Source organism: Cryptococcus neoformans, chromosome 1 (assembly GCF_000149385.1).
Source record: "Cryptococcus neoformans var. neoformans B-3501A chromosome 1, whole genome shotgun sequence".
NCBI lineage: Eukaryota > Fungi > Basidiomycota > Tremellomycetes > Tremellales > Cryptococcaceae > Cryptococcus > Cryptococcus deneoformans.
Window position 1 is genome coordinate 1,798,616 of NC_009177.1, and position 23,305 is coordinate 1,821,920.

At 49.5% G+C, this 23,305-nt stretch overlaps 10 protein-coding genes across 11 annotated transcripts; 6 read left to right on the forward strand and 4 right to left on the reverse strand.

The window, feature by feature from the left end:
* Positions 1 to 539: 539 nt before the first annotated feature.
* On the forward strand, positions 540 to 3,208 carry CNBA6430 (hypothetical protein; the record flags this gene model as incomplete). Its single annotated transcript, XM_772427.1, has 9 exons — positions 540 to 1,604; positions 1,653 to 1,836; positions 1,887 to 2,067; positions 2,120 to 2,265; positions 2,340 to 2,461; positions 2,516 to 2,784; positions 2,846 to 2,947; positions 3,008 to 3,121; positions 3,175 to 3,208. 9 exons carry the CDS (start codon positions 540 to 542, stop codon positions 3,206 to 3,208), a joined length of 2,217 nt encoding a protein of 738 aa, XP_777520.1.
* Positions 3,209 to 3,723: 515 nt separating this feature from the next.
* Positions 3,724 to 4,745, reverse strand: CNBA6440 (hypothetical protein; the record flags this gene model as incomplete). Its single annotated transcript, XM_772428.1, has 5 exons — positions 3,724 to 3,833; positions 3,977 to 4,252; positions 4,321 to 4,503; positions 4,565 to 4,634; positions 4,710 to 4,745. The coding sequence occupies 5 exons, from the start codon at positions 4,743 to 4,745 to the stop codon at positions 3,724 to 3,726; spliced, it is 675 nt and encodes a 224-aa protein (XP_777521.1).
* A 259-nt stretch (positions 4,746 to 5,004) lies between these two features.
* Positions 5,005 to 7,433, forward strand: CNBA6450 (hypothetical protein; the record flags this gene model as incomplete). Its single annotated transcript, XM_772429.1, has 5 exons — positions 5,005 to 5,073; positions 5,135 to 5,847; positions 5,897 to 6,198; positions 6,251 to 7,356; positions 7,407 to 7,433. 5 exons carry the CDS (start codon positions 5,005 to 5,007, stop codon positions 7,431 to 7,433), a joined length of 2,217 nt encoding a protein of 738 aa, XP_777522.1.
* Positions 7,434 to 7,647: 214 nt separating this feature from the next.
* Positions 7,648 to 8,774, reverse strand: CNBA6460 (hypothetical protein; the record flags this gene model as incomplete). 2 transcript variants are annotated; one of them, XM_772430.1, is made up of 6 exons in its annotated part: positions 7,648 to 7,681; positions 7,732 to 7,992; positions 8,045 to 8,265; positions 8,320 to 8,403; positions 8,631 to 8,695; positions 8,744 to 8,774. In XM_772430.1, 6 exons carry the CDS (start codon positions 8,772 to 8,774, stop codon positions 7,648 to 7,650), a joined length of 696 nt encoding a protein of 231 aa, XP_777523.1. The 2 variants fall into 2 exon arrangements, with proteins under 2 accessions (XP_777523.1, XP_777524.1); XM_772431.1 differs by having other exon boundaries at positions 8,320 to 8,568.
* Positions 8,775 to 9,141: 367 nt separating this feature from the next.
* On the forward strand, positions 9,142 to 13,821 carry CNBA6470 (hypothetical protein; the record flags this gene model as incomplete). The annotated part of the gene is made up of 10 exons (XM_772432.1): positions 9,142 to 10,524; positions 10,579 to 11,139; positions 11,189 to 11,655; positions 11,748 to 12,361; positions 12,416 to 12,511; positions 12,564 to 12,816; positions 12,870 to 13,014; positions 13,066 to 13,251; positions 13,302 to 13,572; positions 13,631 to 13,821. The coding sequence occupies 10 exons, from the start codon at positions 9,142 to 9,144 to the stop codon at positions 13,819 to 13,821; spliced, it is 4,167 nt and encodes a 1,388-aa protein (XP_777525.1).
* Positions 13,822 to 13,964: 143 nt separating this feature from the next.
* CNBA6480 (hypothetical protein) lies at positions 13,965 to 14,576 on the reverse strand (the record flags this gene model as incomplete). Its single annotated transcript, XM_772433.1, has 4 exons — positions 13,965 to 14,291; positions 14,348 to 14,374; positions 14,431 to 14,508; positions 14,553 to 14,576. The coding sequence occupies 4 exons, from the start codon at positions 14,574 to 14,576 to the stop codon at positions 13,965 to 13,967; spliced, it is 456 nt and encodes a 151-aa protein (XP_777526.1).
* Positions 14,577 to 15,255: 679 nt separating this feature from the next.
* Positions 15,256 to 16,927, forward strand: CNBA6490 (hypothetical protein; the record flags this gene model as incomplete). Its single annotated transcript, XM_772434.1, has 4 exons — positions 15,256 to 15,851; positions 15,899 to 15,988; positions 16,041 to 16,686; positions 16,739 to 16,927. The coding sequence occupies 4 exons, from the start codon at positions 15,256 to 15,258 to the stop codon at positions 16,925 to 16,927; spliced, it is 1,521 nt and encodes a 506-aa protein (XP_777527.1).
* Positions 16,928 to 17,278: 351 nt separating this feature from the next.
* Positions 17,279 to 18,724, forward strand: CNBA6500 (hypothetical protein; the record flags this gene model as incomplete). The annotated part of the gene is made up of 5 exons (XM_772435.1): positions 17,279 to 17,302; positions 17,364 to 17,513; positions 17,562 to 17,900; positions 17,951 to 18,541; positions 18,593 to 18,724. The coding sequence occupies 5 exons, from the start codon at positions 17,279 to 17,281 to the stop codon at positions 18,722 to 18,724; spliced, it is 1,236 nt and encodes a 411-aa protein (XP_777528.1).
* A 207-nt stretch (positions 18,725 to 18,931) lies between these two features.
* On the reverse strand, positions 18,932 to 20,722 carry CNBA6510 (hypothetical protein; the record flags this gene model as incomplete). Its single annotated transcript, XM_772436.1, has 8 exons — positions 18,932 to 19,465; positions 19,512 to 19,582; positions 19,636 to 19,681; positions 19,735 to 19,788; positions 19,850 to 19,954; positions 20,005 to 20,099; positions 20,154 to 20,297; positions 20,695 to 20,722. 8 exons carry the CDS (start codon positions 20,720 to 20,722, stop codon positions 18,932 to 18,934), a joined length of 1,077 nt encoding a protein of 358 aa, XP_777529.1.
* A 469-nt stretch (positions 20,723 to 21,191) lies between these two features.
* On the forward strand, positions 21,192 to 22,810 carry CNBA6520 (hypothetical protein; the record flags this gene model as incomplete). The annotated part of the gene is made up of 7 exons (XM_772437.1): positions 21,192 to 21,365; positions 21,414 to 21,430; positions 21,467 to 21,502; positions 21,550 to 21,652; positions 21,707 to 22,235; positions 22,274 to 22,371; positions 22,424 to 22,810. The coding sequence occupies 7 exons, from the start codon at positions 21,192 to 21,194 to the stop codon at positions 22,808 to 22,810; spliced, it is 1,344 nt and encodes a 447-aa protein (XP_777530.1).
* Between the last annotated feature and the right edge of the window lie 495 nt (positions 22,811 to 23,305).

Here is a 23,305-nt window from a genome sequence, read left to right on the forward strand (position 1 = left end):
ATCGGACGGGTTGCGTCGATTATATGAAAGCTAAATGCAGGTGTCCTCATGATACGATACGCGTTGCGGGAGAGTGCGAGGGTTTAGAGAGAGGCACACCACGTTCGGCGGTGGGATTTGTGGGAAAAATTTGGAGCTGTGTATGCATGCGGCGGCGGATGACCGTACCGTGCCGAGTGGTGGCCTCCCCCATGGTGTGGGGCAAAGGAGAAAGCCGATGCAGGGAAGGAGAAAACGAGTCCTGGATCATAGTTCACTACCCGCCCGGCGCTGGATATGACGGATGCATGGCCGGCTGTTTATCTGTCCATCTTTTCTTTGCCTCATCCGCGCAGACGAGCAGCAGTGCTTGGGACATCCCGCCAGACAAGAAGCGAAAGAGAACGAGAATATAGCTGGCGGCCAGGCAAAATAACAAGTGCGGAAAAAAGCCCCCCAGGGTGGTTCGCCAACTGAGTGGTTGTCGGGTTTATAGCAAGCCCCGCGAAGAGTACGAGAAAGAACGCGCAGAGGGCAGAAAGACGACGGACAAGCGCTCAATGAGCACCAGCAGCCACCTCGCCCACGCCACCCACCTCCCCCGCCCCGCAGACTCCCTCCCGCGCAGCCCATACCCGCACGACGCCCAGCACTCGCCGCTCCCTCCCCCGTCCTTCCTCCACGCCTTTCCGCTGCCGCCCCGGGCGTCCATCTCCTCCGTCGCTGCGCCCCCGGCGAGCGCCCCGCTGCACTCTGCGCCGCCCTACTCGTCCGCACAGACCCTCCGTGCCTCGCTGCCGCTCCCCCACCCGTACTACCCGCTCCCCCTGCCACACACCCCGTCCGGCCACCGCGTGCTCCGCTCCCCCAACCCGCCGTGTCTCTGGCCGCTGCCCCACCCGCTGCCCGCCATCGACTCCCTCCGGCGCCCGTCCCGCCATCCCCCGCACCCCGCCTCCCACTCCGGCTCGCCCAGCTTGGACCACCCGCGAGCCTACTACGATCCCACCGTCTCCGTCCCGCTCGCCTACCGCGAGTCGTATCCGTCCCACCCGTCCACCCACCCAAGTTCCCCCTATCTTCCCCCTCCCACCCCGTCCGCGTACGGCTACCGCGCCCCGTCCCCGTTCCGGATCCCGCCTCCGTTGACGTTCAGGTACTCTCGCTCACCGCCGCCTCTCGACACCATGCCGCCACGCAAAAAGGCCGAGCCGTCGACCGCAGACACAGTGGCTGCATCCAATGCATCAGCGACTACCGGCGCACCGGCCTCTGCCAGCACGAGAGCAAGAAGAGGTGCCAACGGCAAGGGATGGACGACCGAGCACACGTACGAGCCCAACGGCCAGCGCAAGGAGGTCATCGTCATTGACGATTCTGCCAGCCCAATGGTGCAGCCTGTGAGAAAGAGGACGCGGGCGCAGGTCGCGGCTGAGCAAGCAGCCCAGCAACAGCAGTTACATCAGGCCTATGCGAGCACGAACGCGGGCTACTCAGATACGGTGAGCATATCAAATGGGCACGGCAGCGTGGCCAGCACCGCCGGTACAGCAGCGGGAGGAACCACGAAGAAGAGAAAGTTGGAGGAGGACCAGGGAAAGAAGGCAAAAGCCAAGGTTGCGAGTGTGAGTCTATAAATGCCCCATTGTATGTAAGCTGACAGAGCCTCCTAGACGGCGACGTCGGCATCAATACAGACGACCGGCACCTGGCAATCGACCCAACAGGCTGCCCCAGCAAAGGCCACCCAGTACCAGAAAGCCCCCGCCCAGCCGGCTCAGCAGCAGGGTCCACCACCGTGGGATGACCCAGAAGGCCATTACATTGTCAAGCCTGACGATGTTATCGGCGGTAGATGTGAGCAATCAATCTGCAGTCACCTAGAGCTTCACTAATCGCTACAACAGACAAAATTGTCAGGTTACTGGGTCAAGGAACGTTTGGTAAGGTGGTTGAAGCAAGACATATTGAGACACGGCGTAAAGTCGCGATCAAGGTTATCCGGGCCGTGCAAAAGTACCGTGAGGCGAGCAAAATTGAGATCAGAGTGCTTGAAACGCTTAGAAAGCATGATCCACGGAATGACAAGTAAGTTCACAACTAGTCTTGTTTCGTTGGAACATGTGCTAAAGCGATTTAGCAAATGTATACATCTCGACGAATACTTTGACTTCCGGAACCATCCGTGTCTCGTCTCAGAGTTGTACGGAATGAGCGTATTTGACTTTTTAAAGCAGAACGGTTTCCAACCATTTCCGGATAAGCACATTCAAGACTTTGCAAAGAGTTTATTAAGAAGCATGTCCTGCAAGTAACCGTTCATCTCCAACTTGGGTTACGCAGCTGATTAAAGAATATAGACTTGCATTCTCTCAAGCTCGTGCACACCGATCTCAAGCCCGAGAATATTCTTTTATGTTCAAATGAGGCGAGATTAGCAGGCCCTAGAGTCCGAAATGCTCGTTCAAAGTCCATCCTCAAGGTGTGTTTTATCCCGCCAGGGGATGTACGACGATTGCTGATTGCTCGAATACAGAACACTGAAATCCGTCTTATCGATTTTGGTTCTGCCACTTTTGAATCTGAATATCATTCCTCTGTCGTCTCTACTAGACACTATCGTGCCCCTGAAATCATACTTGGTCTTTCATGGTCTTATCCTTGTGACATGTTCAGTATAGGCTGTATCCTGGTAGAGTTCTACACTGGAAACGCGCTTTTTCAGACGCACGACAATTTGGAACATTTGGCGATGATGGAGGTTGTGATGGGTAAGTTTAGCCAGAGGATGATTGAGAAGGGAAAGTGAGTGGAACAAAATCTTTAGCATGACGCGATAAACGAGTGTGACTGACGAAAGAAGCAGGAGTAAAAAGCCAGAGTACTTTAAAGGCAACAAGATAGATTTTCCAAACTCTACGGTTTCCAAGGCGAGCAGAAAATATGTCAAGAGCATGCAAAGCCTAAAGTAAGTCATCGGCGGCAGGCGGTTTCGGTATCTGTCATTGTACTCAACGTATACTATTAGGCAAGTGATCGATCCTGCCAACAGACATCAACAGTTGTTCCTTGACCTTTGTACGAGACTGCTAGAGCATGATCCGGACGTCCGGATCAAGGTGCAAGACGCTTTACGACATCCGTGAGTCTGGAAATTGATTTGCAGTTCGAATAAATGCTGATCGCGAATTTTAGTTATCTGACCGAGCCTATTCCAGAGCCTGCATAAAGTTGAAACTGGTATAGGATGGCGATTCAGTGAATGGCGCCTTCATCATTGGCGATATAATAACCTAATCTGGGTTATAGTACGGGATAATTGTCTATGATTCTCATCATGCTCTTTATCATGATAAAATGTCATGTTCGGATGCTCTCCGCATTTTCTTTTTTCCCTCAATACAATCATATGTGTACTATTCATCAGTTTTCTTTGTTTCCCTTTTCTCGTTCATCGTATCTATGGAAAGTTCTCGGTATCTCTTCTTTTTTTGCGTTTCTTTGTTTTCGATGATTACTACAATTATCACTTGACGAAATGGGATGTTTCACGAAGGCAAGTAGATTGAATGCAAAATGTTAGACGATCAGTGCAGCCTATCAAAGTGCAGGCGCTTTTGGAATTTCTGGTAATGCGTCGTCATTCATGCACGTTCTCGTCCCAACAAAATTCCCCCCTACCAAATACCCAAATTGTCTTACCACAACACTTTCCTTCGCTCTTATCTCAAAAGCGCGCCTTTTTTACTTTTGCTGAGCAATAGCGCCGTCCACAGCGGTGCGCATTTCTTGGATAGTCTGCTTGGGGTCTTTGGCGCCAAAGATGGCAGTACCAGCGACAAGGACGTTGGAACCTGCGCGCAAAGATCAGTCTTGCGCTCCAAAACTTATCAAGCCTGCCATTTGCCTCTCTCATCTATCCATTTTCAAGCGTCCGAGTTTTTCGCCTTATACAGCATAAAACGAAACCGAAAAAAAGGAAGAAAAGACGACTTACCGGCCTGGGCACACTGGCAAGCGTTGCCAGATCCAACACCACCATCGACCTGGATGTTCTTGCCAGGGAATCTCTCCCTCAACTCCTTTACCTTTTCGAGGCATTCAGGCATGAACTTTTGACCACCTCGGCCAGGGCGGACGGTCATGACGAGCAAGAGATCGGCAGCTTTACCAAGGGAGTCCGTGATGGCGCTAGCCGGGGTTTCAGGTGAAATAGCAAGTCCAGCAAGCATATTATGGGAATGGACAAGCTCAATGACCTTTTCGGGCTCCTCTGTTTTACATAACAAGTATGTCTCAGTGCCGGAGAACTTGCTCATACAAAAGAGAATAGAGACGTACCGGTAGCTTCATAATGGAATGTGTAGAGTTTTCCACCTGCCTTGGCGACTTCAGGAACCCATTGAGAAGGGTTAGAAACCATCATGTGGCAGTCCATAAAGATGTTGGGGACATTCTTGTAAACGTGTTCGAGGATGGGGGCGCCCATGGTGATGTTGGGGACGAAATGGCCATCCATGACGTCTACACGATGGTACACCGTGAGCATGTTTGGATATGAGTTATAAGTATTTAGTTGACAAACCCATGTGAAGCCAGTCACATCCATTGGCCATCATTCGTCGACACTCGTTGCTGAGGTCGGACAAGTCGCTCTGATTATCCGTCAGCTCCACGCCTCCGCACAAAATTCATATACATCTTTTTTGCCGTCCTGCGCCAGTACTCACAGCAAGCACGGAGGGGGAAATGATAGCTTTGCTCATTCTTGTTGCTTCACGGATAAAATGTGTGTATATTTTTCTGGAAAAAAAAGAGACATGGAGGAAAGAGAAGAAGGGATTCCCCGCAACGTCATTCGGCCCGATCCGGCGGATGTTTATTAGTAGATTACGTAATTAGACGACGTACACTAAGCTTCTGGTGGATGGGGTCGATTTTAGAACAAGGGTATAATTTATTTCAGTTCTTGTTGTCCTATTTTTCTCTGGAAAGTCTTAGCGTAAGACATACTATTGAGTCAAAATGGCAGGTCCGCTTTCAGTTGAAGATATGTTGGCAAAGCAAAAGGCCGAGAAAGAAGCCGCTGCCAAGGTATGCTCAGTCTTCTTGCAACTCTCTCACAACTGCTGCTAATGTCCGATCGACTCTGTAGCCCAAGTTTTTGAGCAAAGCAGAACGACAAAAGATTGCTTTGGAAAAGCGTCAATCTGAGGTTCGCGAACAGCAAGAACGTGAAGATGCCGAACGTCGCCAGCGAGAGGAATTTGATCGTGCTGCCGAAGAAGAGAGGCGACGCCATGAGCAAGAGAGATATGGCTACAATGCCGGACCCAGTGGTAGGAATGATCGTGATGGATATGGGAGGGATGGGTACGGCCGTGACAACAGGAGAGGCTTTGGAGACCGCCGAGATGGATCTGGACCTGCTATCCCTTCTGGGCCTCGCGGTGCCGCCCTTCCTGTGGGACCAAGGAGTATGCAAAGTAGAAACGGTGGCGGACTTCCTTACGACGGATTTGCGCAAGGTTCTCCCAGTCAGTTGTCTTCCACACCTGTTGCTGGTTCTGCCTCTCCTGGACCTGCCTCTACTACAGCTTCGGGAGACGCTGTTCCCCCTTCTCAGGCAGAACTTGAAGCTCTCCGTGCTCGCTATCTCGGAAAGAGGACAGATGGGAAGAAGCCGCGTCTGAGAAAGGCTCAAGACAAGAAAATCATATTCGATTGGAACGAGCAAGATGATACGAGTGCTGCAGACCAGAGTTCATGGACCAGGGAAGTGCGAGAGTTGGTTCCGGGAGGCACGATGTTTGGTGGACGTTTAGCAGGGATGGATGGAGCCAAGAAGAATGAGACTCGAAGTGACAAGTGAGTTTTTTTTTAAAGGACTTTGAGAAGTCGTTCTAATTTTGTATAGCCATGCGGACCCGCTGGAGCGTCGTCGCGCTGTCAAGGGCAAGGATGATGATCGCCACTGGTCTGACAAGCCCCTCGATGAGATGAAGGAACGAGATTGGCGTATCTTCCGTGAAGACTTTAGTATTGCAGCTAGAGGTGGTGGGATCCCTCATCCTTTAAGGAACTGGAGAGAATCGGCCATTCCGAGTCAAATTTTGGATATCATCGAAGAGATCGGTTACAAGGAGCCCAGTCCTATCCAAAGGCAAGCAATCCCTATTGGAATGCAAAATCGCGACCTAATCGGTGTCGCCAAAACTGGTTTGTCTACCATTTATGCGTATTTCGCCTGGTGCTAACAATAGTTTTGTAGGTTCTGGTAAGACCGCCGCCTTCGTCATCCCTATGCTCGATTACATCGGTCATCTCCCCCCTCTTAACGATGACAATCGCCATCTTGGCCCTTATGCCCTTATCATGGCGCCTACTCGAGAACTTGCCCAACAAATAGAGACTGAAACTCGTAGATTTGCCCTTCCTCTGGGATACAAGTGTGTCTCAATTGTCGGTGGTCGATCTGTCGAAGAACAACAATTTGCTCTGCGTGACGGCGCCGAAATCATCATCGCTACCCCCGGCCGACTGAAGGATATGGTTGACAAGAGCATACTCGTCATGAGCCAATGTAGATACGTCGTCATGGACGAAGCTGACCGCATGGTCGACCTTGGTTTCGAAGTCGACCTCAACTTCATCCTCGACTCGATGCCTGCTACATTTGTCAAGCCCGACGACTCAGTTGCGCTGCAGCCGACAAAAGAAGGTGAATGGCAAGGATGGCGAGTTACGACTCTTTTCTCTGCTACTATGCCCCCGGCCGTTGAGCGTCTTGCGCGAAAGTATTTGATCAAGCCTGCGACTGTCGTTATTGGTAATGCTGGTGAAGCTGTTGATACCGTTGAGCAGAGGGTCGAGTTTGTGCACGGTGACGAGAAAAAGAAAGCTAGACTTATTGAAATCCTCCGTACTATCGGCTTGCCACCTCCTATCATCGTTTTTGTCAATCAGAAGAAGACGGCAGATATGGTGGTCAAGTACGTTCAGCAGGCAGGCATGTCAGGTGTCACCCTCCATTCCGGCAAGTCTCAAGAACAACGAGAAGCTGCGCTGCAAGCTTTGCGCGATGGCGAAATCTCTGTTCTAGTTGCTACCGATCTTGCTGGTCGAGGTATTGATGTTCCTGACGTTTCACTCGTCATCAACTGGCAGATGAGCGACACGATTGAAAAGTATGTCCATCGTATTGGTCGTACGGGTCGTGCCGGTAAGACCGGTGTGGCGATCACGTTCTTGACGAATGATGATGACGAGGTCATGTACGACTTGAGAATAGAAGTGGAGAAGAGTAAGATGAGCAAGATGAATCCCGAGTTGGCGCGGCATGAGGCAGCGAGGACGAGGGTGACTAGGGAGATGAAGGTGGGTTTATTCCCTGCCTTGACAGAGCGTTGGCTAATGATTTTTTTTAGAGAAAGAGAGGTGATGAAGAAGAGTGATTGGAAAGACCTTGATAACGCGCTAGTATGAAAGCTTGTCATCCTGTAATATGTTCCATGCAATCATTATTGTTTGCAAGGATCACTTGAAAACATCCCGAAGAGAATGGAGCAAGGACGACCGACTGAGAGTGATCAAACTAGCATTACACATACAAACAGTTGTGGCTACCTATGACATCTCAAACCTTCTTCTCTCTTCAGATCACTCCGTCTAGTGCTCGTCCGCGTAACGCTTGCCCGCATAACTGCCATAAATTAGTTGACATGAACTGGCCGGAGCTAGACATTGACTTACCCCTCAACACCACTCAACCCAACAAGACCAGCGGCCACCCCCAAAACAATCCTAGGGTCCCAAATCTTGTTCCAGTTCTTGTAGCTGAAATAACCAACTGAACCGAGTACCGCAACGTTCAAAGCACCAACTAGGCCACCGGCAACCTTTGGACGGAGAATAACCTCCTTGGCTTGGAGATAGAACTTGGAGCCCTCAGCCTTTGCTCGATCGGCCTCGGCACGGCCTTCAGGTGTAGAGAGATAAGATTCGGCAAGGTAGCTACATGTCAGGATTAGTAAAGACTGAGCAATGATTTAAGGAATATACTTACCCCTCGGCACCAAAGAGGGCAAGAGTGCTCGCAATGGTCCCACCGATGATTCGGTTATCCCAACGTTGGTTTCGCTTGGTGTAGGCAAAGTAACCAATAGTACCCAAGATGCCGACATTGACAACACCCACAAGACCACCAAGAGTGCCGGGTCGAAGAACAACGTCCTTGGTCTTCTCCCAGTAAGGAGCCAAGTTAGACTCGGCCTTGTTTAGCTCGGCCTTTTTTCCCCAAAAATGAGCCCCATACTCCTTCTACTGTCCAAATGAACTCACCCTGGCCTCCTTCTTGAGTTCTTTGGCACCCTTCTTTACTTCTTGAGCCTTCTTGTTGGTTTCTTGTCCTGCCTTGCCCTTCTTCTTTTCCCATTCAGCGCCACTCTCTGGAAGCTGTACACTACTCTTTGGGGGAGGAGAGAGGGGCTTAGGAGCCACGTCTGAAACAGAGGGCTCAGGCTCAGGGGGGGGGTGAAGCTCCACTGAAGTAGGCAGCTCAGAGGCGAGAGGGTCCTCGGGAGCAACGGCCTGAGGTGGAGTTGTTTAGGGATATGCGTAGGTGTGATGGTTAAAAGGAGGAGACGGCTTACCTCGGCGACAGGAGGAGGGTTCTCAGAGAGAGACTGGTCTGGTTCGGGCATTTCGCCAAAGGGGACTGTAGGATGTCAGTGGGCCTAAAAGGTCGACGAGGAATGAGACCCACTGTTATGGCTAGCAACGGAAGCGTAGGACATTGTGGTTGTTGATGTGCTGTACGAAAGTGTCTTTGGGATGAGATGAGGAAGAGAAAGTAATTGTGAATTGCCAAAAGTGCGTTTTAAGAGGTCCCGTGAAGCGGTTTAGAGCTGAGTGGTGACGAGGGGGGCCAGGCGCATATCAATGACGTCACAACAGGCAGAGCATGCGTCAGGTACCCGGCAGCAGAGGCGGGGCAGCGGCGATTTGCGGTGTGGCGGAGGCTCGTGTGCACAGGGCGCGAAGGTGGAGGCGGGCGGGATCAAATGAAACGGGTTAATTTATTATTGTTGTTTCGGGCGCGACTTGTTGCCTTGTCGCGCAGAAAAGAGTCCCGTCACTGAGTAGCACAGCGCAGCGCTGACTATGCCTGCGGACCCCACAGACAACAACAATTCCGACCGCCCGTCCCCCGCATCAGCCTTTTTCTCGCACTTCCACTCGACAGCCCAATCAGCAGGCCTTCAGCCCCTTTATCCCGCCCTCGGTCCCGCACGGGCAAAGCCCGCAGACACACGCCGCAAAGAAAGATTGCGAGGACCATCCCAGTCATCGTCGACCCAGGGTAACAAAAAGCCCATTTTTGTGGACCTCACACAGGACGAAGACTCGCCAAAGGAGCCAAAGAAGTCGAGACGAGGAAAATCAACCACCGAGGGTGTCATTGATCTTACTCTGTCTTCTGACGACGATAAAAACGACGCCGAGAGTAATTCCAGCTCGATCATAATCATATCATCTACCATGTCCAGCAGGCAGGCGCGAAAGGAGGCGCAGAGGAAGAGAGAGATCGAAGACGACAAACGTAAAGGTTTATCCCAGGCATCTCTATCATCCCTCTTTGCCCGTCCCAGGGATGAGAACATTTCCGGGCCTGGCTCCGGGACTAGTCCTATCCAGAATTTGACCTCGTCACCTTTCAGCTCTTCGAGTTCGCAAACTTTGCATGAATCTCTGAAAGCAACAAGCCTAACCCCCAAGGATACTTCACAACCTGCCACGACCGCGTCGGCGATCAAAGGCTCCAAGGGTAAAGGGAAAGAACGTGCTCGACCACGCCCAGTGACTGTGGTCGCCGGTCCGTCGAAAAATTCACCCTCTATCTTCAAGACTGCTGCAGACACCGAGCTGTATCGTTCCGCACCTGCAACTATCCCTTCTCCCACGCCTCGCAAAGCTCCCTCTCTTCCCAAACTTTCATCACAACCTCCATCTTCCGAGTTTTCCTCTTCTCCACTTCCTTCAGACGTGTCGACTCCTGTATCAATGACTGCAAGAAGCCCTACCCGACCTACCACCACGCCTTCATCCTCTCCCGCTTCCGCTTCCGTTGAAAAGGCTATCTCTACACTTACCCGTAATCCAGTCAAAGCTGCAGTCGTATCCCCGAAGCTGCCCGCGAAGAATCACATCGACGAGATTGAGACTTGCCCATTAAGAGTCAATCAGATGAATGGATCTCCAGCAGTTTCCACCAACTCCGCGCCCACTTCGTCTCGCTCCAGCCGGGCTCGTCCTCTTCCTGGAGCGTATGCCCTTCCAGCGATTGACACACCTATTCACGAATGGCCCACCTTCCAAGGGACTTCTGCTTCAGTCAAAAAGAGAAAAAATGATGTATCCGAAGCCCCTGAGATGGTCAAGGCGTTTGGGCGTGAAGTGTCAGTTGAGATCCCCAGGTTGACCAAGCGGGAGTCGGCCAAGGAGAGTGAACCTCCTATTGAAGAGTTGGGAGAAGGAAGTTCAAAGGTTCCGAGCCCCCTAAAAAAACTTGGGAACTCATCCTTGTCTTTGCTTAACCAGGCTGCTAAGCAACGTCAGGTTTCAAAGACAAGTCCTACAAAGCAGCCACTACGGAAGGGCAAAGGAAAGCAAAAGCAGCCCCTCACGAGTTCAGAAAACATCACGTCTGTTCTTGATTTAAGGAGTCTCTCGCCCGAACCTCGTCGTCAAAGTGATAATACTTCCAAGTCAATCATCTTTAAGCCCGAAAACGTTCCTTCAGCAGAGGAACAACGTTATTCAGTACCAGATGCTACGTCTGATGGCTCGTTCACTCCCCCACCTAAAGAAACCAATTCTATACCGCCATCCAGCCCTCTCACCGAACTCTCTGATTCTGACGATGATGTTGATAAAGGCGGCGGTGACGAGGAGAGGGAGCTTTCTTCTTCGACGTTGAGCGAGTCGATCGCTTCTCCTCTTGCTGCAGCAAAGGAAGCCCAGCTGTCCCCGCCTTCTCTTCTCGAATTAAATGTGGATATCGAGGTGCCGTCTACAAACGCTCTAAAGACGGGAAAGAAGCAAGAGTTTCAAGAAGAAGCCAAGGAAGGAGTCAAAGACGATGAGTCGGGCGAACTCGATGTGAGTATTTCTTTTTTTTTCACTTTCTATAGGTCCTGACACGATGTAGCTCGATGAATGGGACAACTTTGAGTGGACAGTGTCTACAAGTCCCACGAAAGGCGACAGCGAAAACATGCCTTCCACCAGCGGCATGTCCTCTTCCTCCTATCTCGACACCCCCGCCACACCTTTGAAGAGAAGTCCTTCAAAACCACCTGCTTCTGCACTCACGCCGTCTCGCCTCGCCCAGTTATTGCTCTCGCCCTCCAAGCGACCTACTCCTGAGACTCCTCACAGTGCCCAGAAACGAGCCACGCCAATGGAAAACTCGCCTACGAACTCGGCAAAGAAAAGAAAGCTGCAAGTGGACAAGTATGCAAAGATGCTGGCAGAAACGAGAGCTATAGAGCAGGCGGAGAAGGAAGAGGAGAAGAGGAAGGAGGAGGAAGAGAAAAGAAAAATGGACGAACTCCTTGGTGCGGCTGCTGATGAAGAAGAAGAAGAGGGCCAGGGGGATGTGGCTCAGATGCTTCAGTGAGTGAAATTGGCGTCATGAGTGATCTGTTGCTGACCAAAAGTAGGGATATTGCCAGTCGTTCTCCTCAAAAATCTTCATCTACATCAAGTTTTCAAGACATTGTCCAATCACGACAAAAGACCCACAAAGAACGTCAGGAAGCCGCTCGGAAACGAAAAGAGGAAAAAGAGCAGGAGCGCCGAGAGCGAAAGGAGAAGAAGAAGAAGGAGGCTGCGGCAAAACAAGCTGCTCAAGAACGTAAAGCTGCAGACAAACATTTGCAAAGCATTTTCAAGGGTATCAAAGCTGGCGATGATCTTGAAGAAGCTTTGAAAGACATCGAAGAGGATGAGAAGGTTGAGACAGAGGGCGGCACTTACCCGATTCTTGACGAAGACATTTCCGATACCGACGACGAAGTTAACACAGATGATGAACTTGGCGGAACAGATGAAGAAGACGAGCTCGGTTTTGATTTTGATCTTGACGGAGACTATGATTTGGATGAGCTTGCGGGAAGGATGCGCGCAAAAGGAATGGCAGTTGATGATGAGCTGCTGAGGGACGCCAAAGTTAAAGATGATCAAGGTATGGATTTGGCATGGGAAGGCTTCTGGGAAAGTAAGAAACAGGCGAGGGACAAGGTGGAGCGTTTACCAAATCTGGAAATCGAGGGTGGTGATGCGATTATACAGGAGTTGAGGCACTCAGTTGAGGCTGAAGGTATCTTCATCTTTTACTTTCAACTGCCTGGACTATGCTGATACATCATGATAGATATCATGAGCCTTATCAGCCTTTTGGCGTCAGGTATATTGCTGCAGATCGATTCCCAATATGAGATGGCTATCGGTCAGTGGCTTTGGAAATGTGGTGAGTACTTGGATGTGCGCGTCTACATGACAATTCTCATGTAACTTCCCAGCTCTAAGCGCCTCGCACCCTCAATTACTCTCCGTCGCTACGGAAGTATTTTTTCAATGGAACAATAGTCGGGAAATAGGAATGACCGCAACATTATCGACCCAGGTTTTTTCCTTACTTTCACGAGCCGGAGCTCGCAAAAATATTCTTTCCCGCCTGGGCTTGACTAGTGATTTGGACCCAATCATAACCGTCCGAAAACGAGAGTCAATATGCGTTGTGTCATGTCGTCTAATTAAAACTAGAATTAACGCGTACGTTGAAAGTTACTTTCGTTAGGCCATTAATACTCATGAGTATTCAACAGAGCGCCAAGCGCGGTTGACAATACCACTTTACAAACAATCATTCCGGTCTTACTTCTTCTGTTTATTGATAAATCTTCCTCCACAGCAGTCAGACTGCACATCCACGAGGCTATCAACGTCATTCTGACTCACGCAGCCAGGATAGTAAGTCCATTATGCCCTACCGTTTTCATTCAGAACTGACACCGACCTCAGGATCCTGTCAATTACGCCAGAATCGCCGCAGAGCAGATTGTCAAGGGTGCTGAGCCATATGGTGACGATGTGCGAGCTGCAGTGCTCAAAGCGCTCGGTCAAATGACGCCCCTCACGCGAGAAGTGCATAAATGGGTAGGGATGGAGTATATCTCGCCTGGAACTTTGGCTAGAATGGATCAGTTGGTAAGACGCTGGCTTTTTTGGGGGGGGTCCATCTGATCTTTTTTGTATAGTCTGAACCACTTCGTGCTCCCGCCGTTCCTCATCTCCTTGCTCCTATCCAATCATTACACGAATCGCTCCGTCCACCTCCTGGTGTCGAGATAGATTGGAACGCTAAGAACTTCTTCGTTACCTTCCTGTACGCTGCAATCGCCGATATCAAGGGTCTGGTGGACATACATCCCATCAAGATGGATTCAATCAAGAATGTCAAGGAGTTGATGATGACGCATCCTGTGGAAGACCTTAGGGGATTGATCAGGCTATGTCGGGATAGAATTTGTGAGTCCTGGTAATGATCGACTGGAGACCGAGTGGAGGATTGACCAATTTTTTATAGCCGATCAAGGCGATGGTTCCAAGAAAGTGACCGTGAAAGCTAGGCTCCATCAGTTGTTGGAAATCACAAGATTGGTCCTTGAAGTCGCTATTCAGAGAAAAAGAAGTTCAAAGCCCTTAGGCAAGGGACTGAAAATAGGGAAGGGAGGTCAGTCACGACTGAGTTTCAAAAGGAAAGAATCTATAGAATAGTTAGAAGTAGGTAAAAATAATACCAAGATACAGTACTAGTGTTGTCCTTGTTTTGGACGTGTTGTATACAGCTCTAAATATGGCATACCCAGTCGGTCATCAATGTATCGTATCGTGCTCGCGTCGATCTTCACGTTGGCTTTCTACAGCTTGGCCTCGGTATTTTCCAAGGGTAACTCGGTTTCTCCATCCGCGCTGAACCTGACCACAGGCTTTGCACCACCCATGAACTTTGTCTGCGCTCCGTATGCCACAAGCTTATTACCTCTTTCACCTCCAGGAGGAGTATAGAACTCGCACTTGGTGTAAGCCAATGTACGACCGAGCTGCTCCACGGTACCGATACAGATGAGGTCAGAGCCTGTCGTGCCACCAGGGCGAACGAAGGATGTGCTTATGTCAACGGAGACACCAGTGGGAGCTAAAAGGCCGTGAGTAGAGAGGGATAAGGAAGTAATCGTGTCTGTGAGCTAGCACGATAAGATCCCTTAGTACATGTGCTTGACCGTCGGTCTCAAAAACCCACAGTGAGGATCGCACCACCGTGAATCGTCTGAAGATTGTTCAGCTCCGCCAATTAGTCACATAGTGGAAAGGAGTATGACGAACGTTGTGGTTGTTCAAATGTTTCGCATCTATCTTGAACGCTCCCCTGATATATCCTGGCCGAGCCTCGAGTAGACGCAGCTATGGTCCAACATAAGCCTTGTTGATTAGCGCGGATTGTTTACCTCCACATACAGAGGAGAGGACATTGGCATCATGGCCTGTTGTTATAGGGCATTGGGTCAGTCTGGTCCCTCTGTGCGCACGTTTGATGCAGCAGCCGAGTGACATTACCTCCTTTAGACAGAGTCCTCTGCCAGACCTGCGTTGGTGAGCGAAGCTGGAATCAGCGATGGCTCTTCCTAGTAAGATGATTACAGCTCACATTTTGCATGAACTTTAAGCATGCCATTGGTGTATGTATGGATGCAGCGGAGTCTGATCTGTTGTGTTTTTGTCGAATAATCAGATCAATCGACTTCTAGATCTTTACGTACGTATGTAGTAGTAGGTAGTACGAGGGTAGTACGTAGCCGAATGATCGGTCATGGCCGTCATTTCACAGCAGCTGCAGCTGGAGGCGTGGTGGTTGTTTTTGGATGACCGTTGATTACCGGGTCACGTGATGACGGTAGGGGACCGGTCCGTCATCGCTCGTTCTCACAGAGTTCTGCATATTAGTTATTCTCCACATCGTAGAAGTCAGATCAGACTTCCACGAACAAAGAAAGAGACTTCAGATTTCAACACCCTACAGCCTTCATTGCCTGAAAGGATTTACAGCGGTAAATAGGTACTTAAGTCTCCTCCAAGAGGCCAGGTGGAAATACTCCGAATTGATTTCCCCGGAACGAACCTCTACTAAGGGGCACAACTAATCTCGGCAACATGGAGGGACGTTACAACCCGTTCGAAGACCCAGACACCATCCCAGTCTACCAAATTTTCCTACTGTTTATTACCTTCGTAGGCCCTCCTACATTTCTTTTCGTTCTCTTTGCCAGACGCACTGCAACGCGCCCACATTTACATCACACAGCGACTGTTCTTGTACTGGGTGACATTGGTCGAAGTCCCCGAATGATGTATCATTCGGAATCGCTAGCGAGACATAATTGGCGCACTTTTATGGTGGGGTATGCCGAGACGCCACCTACATCAGCTTTACTTGAAAATCCAATGGTACATCTTTTGGGTCTGAAAGAACCGCCCAAGATGGTGGGGCTTTTGCCGTGGATTTTGAGAGCTCCAATCAGGATTATATATCAGGTATTCTCAGTCATTCACACCTGCATTTGGAGAGTTCCCTGCAATACAGAAATCCTCTTGGTACAGAATCCCCCTTCGATTCCTACATTGGCACTTGCACAGTTTATCTGTCTCGCCACCAAAACGAAATTGATCATTGATTGGCACAACACCGGGTATTCTATCCTTGGACTGAGGGTGGGAGAAGGTTCGAGACTTGTCAGAATTGCCAAATGGTAAGTCGGCCTAACATATAACTTCAAATGTGGACTGAGTCTTCTAGGTTTGAGTCAACATTTGGGCAAACAGCGTACGCACACCTCTTTGTGACCAAGGCTTTACAAGAATTTCTGATAAGAGAATGGGACCTAAAGTAGGTTTTTAAGCGTTATATTGTCCCTAGGCCTCACTGATGCAATATGCAGGGGACGGACATCCGTTCTTCACGACAGACCGCCTACCCATTTCCACCGCACAGTGCCCATGATACAGCACGAACTTTTCTCGCGCCTTTTGCCTGAACTGAAGCCTTCCCTCCCTCCTTCACATCTTGATACCAATGATCCCACTCATACAGCCTTCACCGAGATTTCTTCTGAAGGTCTGGCCGTATTGAAACACACTAGACCGGCATTGATCATCTCTTCCACTTCATGGACAGCCGACGAAGATTTTTCGCTACTCATCACGGCTCTCGATCTGTACCAATCGGCTGTAGATTCTGGATCCGCTCTTCCCAAACTTGTTGTTCTTATTACAGGCAAGGGAGCCCTTCGCGCTCCGTTCGAAAATATTGTGAAATCCAGGGAAATTTCAAAATGGAAAGATATCACCGTGCGCTGTGTTTTTGTCCCTGCTCAAGAGTATCCTCCCCTTCTGGGCTGTGCCGATCTGGGTGTGAGTTTGCACACTAGTAGCTCGGGTAAGGACTTGCCCATGAAGGTGGTCGACATGTTCGGATGCGGTGTTCCCGTACTAGCCAAAGACTTCCAGTGTATCAGTGAATTGGTGAAAGACGGGGAAAACGGGAAAGTTTTCGGTACTGGGGAGGAGTTAGGCGAGCAAATGATAGTGAGTAGTACATTTCTATGCGATAGGCCGAAGGATCTGACACGGGAGTCAGGATATTCTTTCTTCATTCCCGTCCTCGGAGAAGCTAGACGATCTTAAAGGTTACTTTGATCGAATGAACACGCCGAGACGAAGAGCCACCTTGCCCACTGCTGACGTCGGAGAGGATGAATGGTCCAATTGGGATGATAACTGGGATAATGTGGTTTATAATGGGATTTTGAACAAGATCAGACGTTAAAATGCCTGTGTATGCTCGCGTTATTAGGATCAGGTTGGATGAATCTGTTGACAATGTATGATGGGTACATATCCAAAAATAACTTAATTATCCATACCAAGAACTTGCTCTGCTGATTCGTCTGGGTGGAACAGCCTTCCGCTAAATTATACGAGTAACACTAACGAACATTTACTACTACTAGTGCTGTTTTATAGACGTAATAAATCGCCATCACCCGAATTGTCTAATAATTGAGATCGGGACAACGGCGCATTATTAGCATTCTCCAGCCACCTTTTGGCGACTTTTATGACATCCATTTTTCCTCTCATTGATCACAGATAGCTTCAAAAAATACGAAGCCACACCATGTTCAAGTTCGATTTCCAGTTTGTGAGTCATGACATTTGATTGTTCAAAGTAGCCCTCGGCTCTAATTCAATGTGCATATCAGGAGGAGGTAGACGACGAGCAGGTCCAGATTCCGACCACAACCTTTGTCGCCTCGACACAATCATCTCAGGCGGATGCTGGGACTTCGGCTTCTGCGAAAAATGATCGGGGCGTTGATAGGAGCTGCCACCACCTGAGCTTAGATGAATTGGTCAGTGTCTTGTATCTGCGAAGCATGTCTGACCTAACGTTTCCGTAGATCAAAACATTACCTGACGCTATTTCCTATTCTCCTCTCTACCACCAAACCCTGTATACGCCGCTTTTACGCCGAGATTTGTTCGATGCAAGATTCCAGCTCATCAACAGAGAAACTGAAGACGAATCTAAAGAAAACGTGACCCCAGAAAATGAAGATGAAGATGACTATGTGGACGCCAAGACGGACTTGATACCTGGCCTTTATGAAGGAGGTTTAAAGACGTGGGAAGGTGGTGTAGATCTCATCGAAGTTTTGGCAAGGTCTTTGGCTGGAAACTCAACGGAAGAACAGAACAAAAACGTCGGTGAATGGGTAAAGGGCGGCAAAGTGCTAGAAGTAAGTCTTCGTGGGCGAACGTTTTGCGCTTGGGACTAAGGTCTGTTCAGGTTGGCTGTGGCACTTCACTCCCTACAGCCTTTCTACTTCGTTCTCTTTTGTCCCTTCCCACTTCTTCTACTCCCTCAAAAACAATACTCCACCTTCAAGATTACAATCATCTTGTCCTCTCCCTTGTCAGCCTTCCCAATCTCATACTTGCTGTTCTCCCATATCTCCCCCCTGAAGTGCTTCGTTTGGCAGATGAAGGTGACGAGCCAATAGAAACCGTTGTACCTGATCTGGAAGAACCGGGAAACCTCAGTTTGAATAAAGACCTTGTTGAGGCATTCCAGAAGCTTTTGGAAGAGAGAGGCATAGAGTTAAAATTCACCTATGGACACTGGGAAGGGTTGAGCAAAGAGTTGAAAGAAGAGAAGGATGGTTATGGACTGGTTTTGACCGCCGAAACAATCTATTCACAGGATAGTACACCAGCTTTGATCGATGTTCTGCGAGAGGCAGTCGGGAAATCTGGACCTATTGAGCACAAGGTGGATGTGGAACTCGAAAGCAGTTTAGAAGATCTGAGGGTCAAGGATGATTGGGCAAAGCGACCTTTGAGAGAGGTATCTAGCGGGCTTGTACTAGTCGCCGCCAAAGTAAGTCAAACACACGAGTATGCTCTTGTATTAGGCGTTAATATTGCACAGGTCCTTTATTTTGGAGTTGGTGGAGGTCTTCAGGCCTTCTTGCACGCCGCAGAGGCAAATGGCGCCTACCATTCTACTGTCAAGGAGTGGTCACAAGGTGTCGGGCGAAAGATAGTGCAGGTCGGATGGTAATCAGATGGAGTTGAATAGGATAGCCACATGGTACAATGCGTTACACTCAATACACCTTCACCTTTTCGAATAATGTAAGCATAATCTAAAGCAAACATTTCTCAGCCTATCGATGCAAATATAATATCGACAAAAGTATCCTACATAATCAAGAAAACACTCGTGGGACGCTATCAAGCTCTTCTAATCACCTTATCCGTAGCACGCTCAGACATCCCTTTCTCGATCCCTCTTCGTTGCGGCACCTGTCAGGTGCGCCGTTACACCCTCATTCCTAGCCCTCTCCCATTCCTCATCCTCCTCAGCATTAGGGATAACATAACCACTATTGCGCTCAACGTCTTCTCTGGCTCTTGAAGGAGCATGTCCTGTCAGATGAGCTGTGACCCCTTGAGACTGAGCGCGCTCCCAAGCTTCCTCTTCTTCCCTATTATCGACAATATCCCTCTCGCGCGAAGGTGTGGTGTAATCGGCCTGAGCCCATTCCGCATCGGGATGATAATCTGATTTGTCCCATCCGCGCGGAGGAGGTGGGTTATTTGCGTAGTTTGGAGGTCCAGGATAAGGTGGGACCATCCAGGCTTGCTGACCATCTGCAGGGGGAGGCGGGCGATATCCACCTGGACCGCTTTGAAGAGGGTAGGATTGGTTCTGACGGTTGTAGACTGGCTGACGCGTACGGACAGAAGATGGGTCAAGGAGCTGGTGATAATATGAAAAGTATGCCGAAGCGAATACAATCTGACAGTAAATTGGTCAGAAATGATCATCTAACTTTTAAACTTACAGAAAGGGCAAGAGTAACGAAAAGCCAGATAAAGACTGCCCATGTACCCCTGTTCCATAAACTTGTACAGACTAGCAGGATGTCATTCCTCCGGTACTTGGTGATCGCTAATGATGAGACTTACTGCTATTGGCCTCGCTTGTAGTGATGTTCCCAACGATACCCCCCACCTGCACATTGGGATCAGACAATCAATGATAACTTTGGCGAAACCCGTGCTTACGTCGTTATATGCCTGTCTATCTTCATTGTACACACATTGCGCAATCAGATCAGACTAAATATAGTTACGATTAATTTAAACCCATTATAACGTCAGGCATGTCGCTCCAGCATACCTTGGTGGTGAAATGCGCAATGATTTCAATGACATTGACAGCTAAATTAATGATAAGCCCAATGGGGACTGCCACAATGAACAATCGTGCCAGAGAGAGGCTTTGCTATTCACATCATGAGCAAGGATAGTGAAGACTGGATGAAATGAACTTGCCAAAGCAGCCACGAGGATGACGAAAGCTTCAATCGCTGCAACTACTAGGTACAGGATTCCTGCTACGATATCGAAAACTTGCATTTTGAAAGTCTCTGCAGTTGATCGTTAGCATCTAAACGTCTGCAATGTGGGATGAAAGAACGCACCTTTGGCGTCATTTCTGTCCGTGATTGAGTCTACTCCCAGAGCCAAACCATAAATAAACCCAGCAAGTGATAGGAAGATGACAACAGGGCGCAGTGAGAAAGGATAAACTTTGCGAACAACGGCGGTATATCGAGGGGGCGGGCCTATATTGTCATCGTTAGTCGCATTGGTATTTGGAGGCGGAGAGTTCGCGGCGTCGGATGGTGCGGGGACAGTGGGTTTAGTAGAGCCAGTGCGGAGGAACATTTTGATGAGGTGAAATGGTTATGACGAAGATGTCGAGGGAAGCACAGATTGATATGGGCGTGAGAAGAAAAGACAGATCGAGCGAAGTTGGTGTTATATGTGAGACGAGTCACAGAAGTTGAAAGGAGCAGGAATGGATGGGAAGGACAGAATAGCGGAAGGGTGTATTTGGCGGGCGGCGCAGTGGGAGAGACCAGTCAATGATAGGTGGGGGAAGAATTGTCGACAATCGTCAGTTCACGTCCGATGGCAGTGGCGGTGGCGACGGCGGACGGGTGCTCCAGGAGGACCTACCTGAGGGAGGGGGCGGCCTGGTGTTCATATTGGTCTGCTGTTCAACTGCTTTCTGTTCCAAGCAAGACAGGATGCCACGGGTACTGGTGGGAAAAGAGTACGAAGGAAAGCGCTGGCGGTCGTGAGTTGCAAGCTTTTGACGCTTTCAGTGAGATTCAGAAACCTTATACATCATCTTCCACATCGTGGCTGTGCCATTGAATTGTAAGTCCACAGTCCCGCTCCACCACGCAACTATGGGCTTCCAAGCTCAATGACTCCGCGATGCATCTAACTCTATCCTTATGGAGCTTCATTCTTGCATCCGCATGCATGTATGCAGGAGATCGCTTATGAGGGATGGCAAATCCAAAAAAGTCAGTCGCGTCGTCGCTCCTCGTCGAATGGTGCCGAACGCCGACTTCGGCATATCGACCCCACCCAGGGATGGAATAAATAGAAAGCGATGAACCGTCAGGTGTTTTCAAGTGTCTGTCTTTAGGGACCACTAATCAGACATGTCGATATCCAGAGCCAAATTATTACGCCAGGTCTACCCATTCAAACCCCCTTCTACATCTATCGATCACCTCGTCATTGGCGGCGGTGTCATAGGTCTCAGTGTAGCCGCTGCCCTCGTCAACAAGGGAGGAAAAGATAGGACAACATTTCTGGTAGAGCGCCACGGTCAAGTGAGCTCGTTTCTAACATTCCGTGCATAAATCCTGACCTTCAGTAAGCTTGGACAGGAAACGACGTGAGTTGATAAGCATCTGCGAGGGCTGATGAGTAGCGCGAGAAACTCAGAGGTCATTCACTCAGGTATCTAGTAAGTCGCTCCACAAAGGGTTACGGGGCAGAACTAAAAACGCGCAGCTATCCTTTAGGAAGTATAAAGTCAAGACTATGCATACAAGGGAGGGACATGCTCTACAGACGGTGTGAGCAATTCGACATTGGGCATAAACGTACTGGAAAAGTGCGTTTCGATCAAAGTACGAACTATAAACAAAACTAATCTTCATCATGGAAGATTGTTGTCGCCACATCCGACTCCCAAATACCCTATCTTCAAAAGCTTCAAGCACATTCCATCCACCCCTCATTCCTGACAACTCCCGGCGACCCTTCCTCTTCACGCATCGCTACTCGATTCCTTTGCGGTAACGAGGCTCGAGAGCTTGAGCCTGACCTTTCTCCAAGAGTATGTGGGGCCTTGCTCATTCCTTCGACAGGTATCGTGGATTCACAGGGTCTGGTAGACAGCTTGGAAAGAGAAGTTGAAGATCCTGATTACAATCCTTCGGCATCTCGAGAAGAAGATAGGGGAGAAGGTGTTATCGTACTCGGGACGAGAGTTGTTCGAATTGATCGAGAGGAGTCTGGCAGTGGATGGGTCATACAGATGGAGACTGGCTGGGAAGGTCTCGAGGAAGGAGAAAAGGGAGAGGTAGAGAGTGTCCGCGCGAATGCGGTGGTGAATGCCGCGGGACTTGGATCAGTCAGTCTGTGTGAGGGCGTTGTATCCGAAGCTGAGCTGGCAGAATTATGGCCTGTCAAGGGTAAGTATGCACTGCTATGGAATGAAGCTAAAATCAAGGTAATTATATGTCTTACAAGGGACCTGGCATTGGCAATGTCTCGAGACTGATTTACCCTTGTCCAAGCGTCAACGTCGACCACCTGGGTACTCATCTAGCAAGTACTCATAGCCTCCACTATTGTTGATTCAGGCTAATGTGTACCCAAGACGCTTGACCTCGACGGTAACATCAAATTCGGTCCTGATGTCCAAACGATTGGAACTTCTGCTGATGCCGCTCGGGACCCAGATTTTTGGCAGTCGCATCTCGCGCCCGCTTCTTCACCAGAGCGCATAGCAGCTTTTGCTCGCTCAGTCCAGGACTATCTTCCCACTATCGACCCCTCCTTACTTTCGCCCGACTATGCTGGCATTCGACCGAACATTGCACCGCCCGAAGCTGGGTTCTCAGACTTTCTCATTCGCCATGCAGAACAAAGGAAGGGTTTCATCGAGCTGTTGGGTTTCAATAGCCCGGGGTTGACTAGTAGTCTGGCAGTGGGCGAGGTGGTAGGGGAAATGGTAGGCAGACAAGTGTGGAACAAGAAGGATTAGATTGATATACGTTTGTGATAAGCGGTACCATTCGCGTCGATACAATCAGCACACGGTAACGCTCATACAGCGACAAACTCAGACTCTATGACTATGTAGAATCGATTACCATTTACTATGGTTTCCGGCACTTCCTATATATATCTTTTATTATAATGTCGCAATGGAACGCTATATGATGTGCACGTACTGCACTAGCACCGCCCAGTCCTCCCGTCCTAAAACAACGACGACGACAACAAGGGTAGCTTCTAATTCTGATCATGTCCGTTTATGCGATCGTGGGGATGTAAAACGTATCTTATTATACGTTGCAAGCAGGACAGGAGATCCTATGGCCTATGAAATAAAGACTTCGGGGGTCATGCCAATGGTGGACGAAGTAGTTGCCAGAAGCAGGCAGATTCTGCCCGTGGGCGATTCTTCAGTAGAGTAGTAAGAAACGCCGGCGTTGCGGACGTGAAATGCGCGCGGATCCTTTTCAAAGATGTCTTC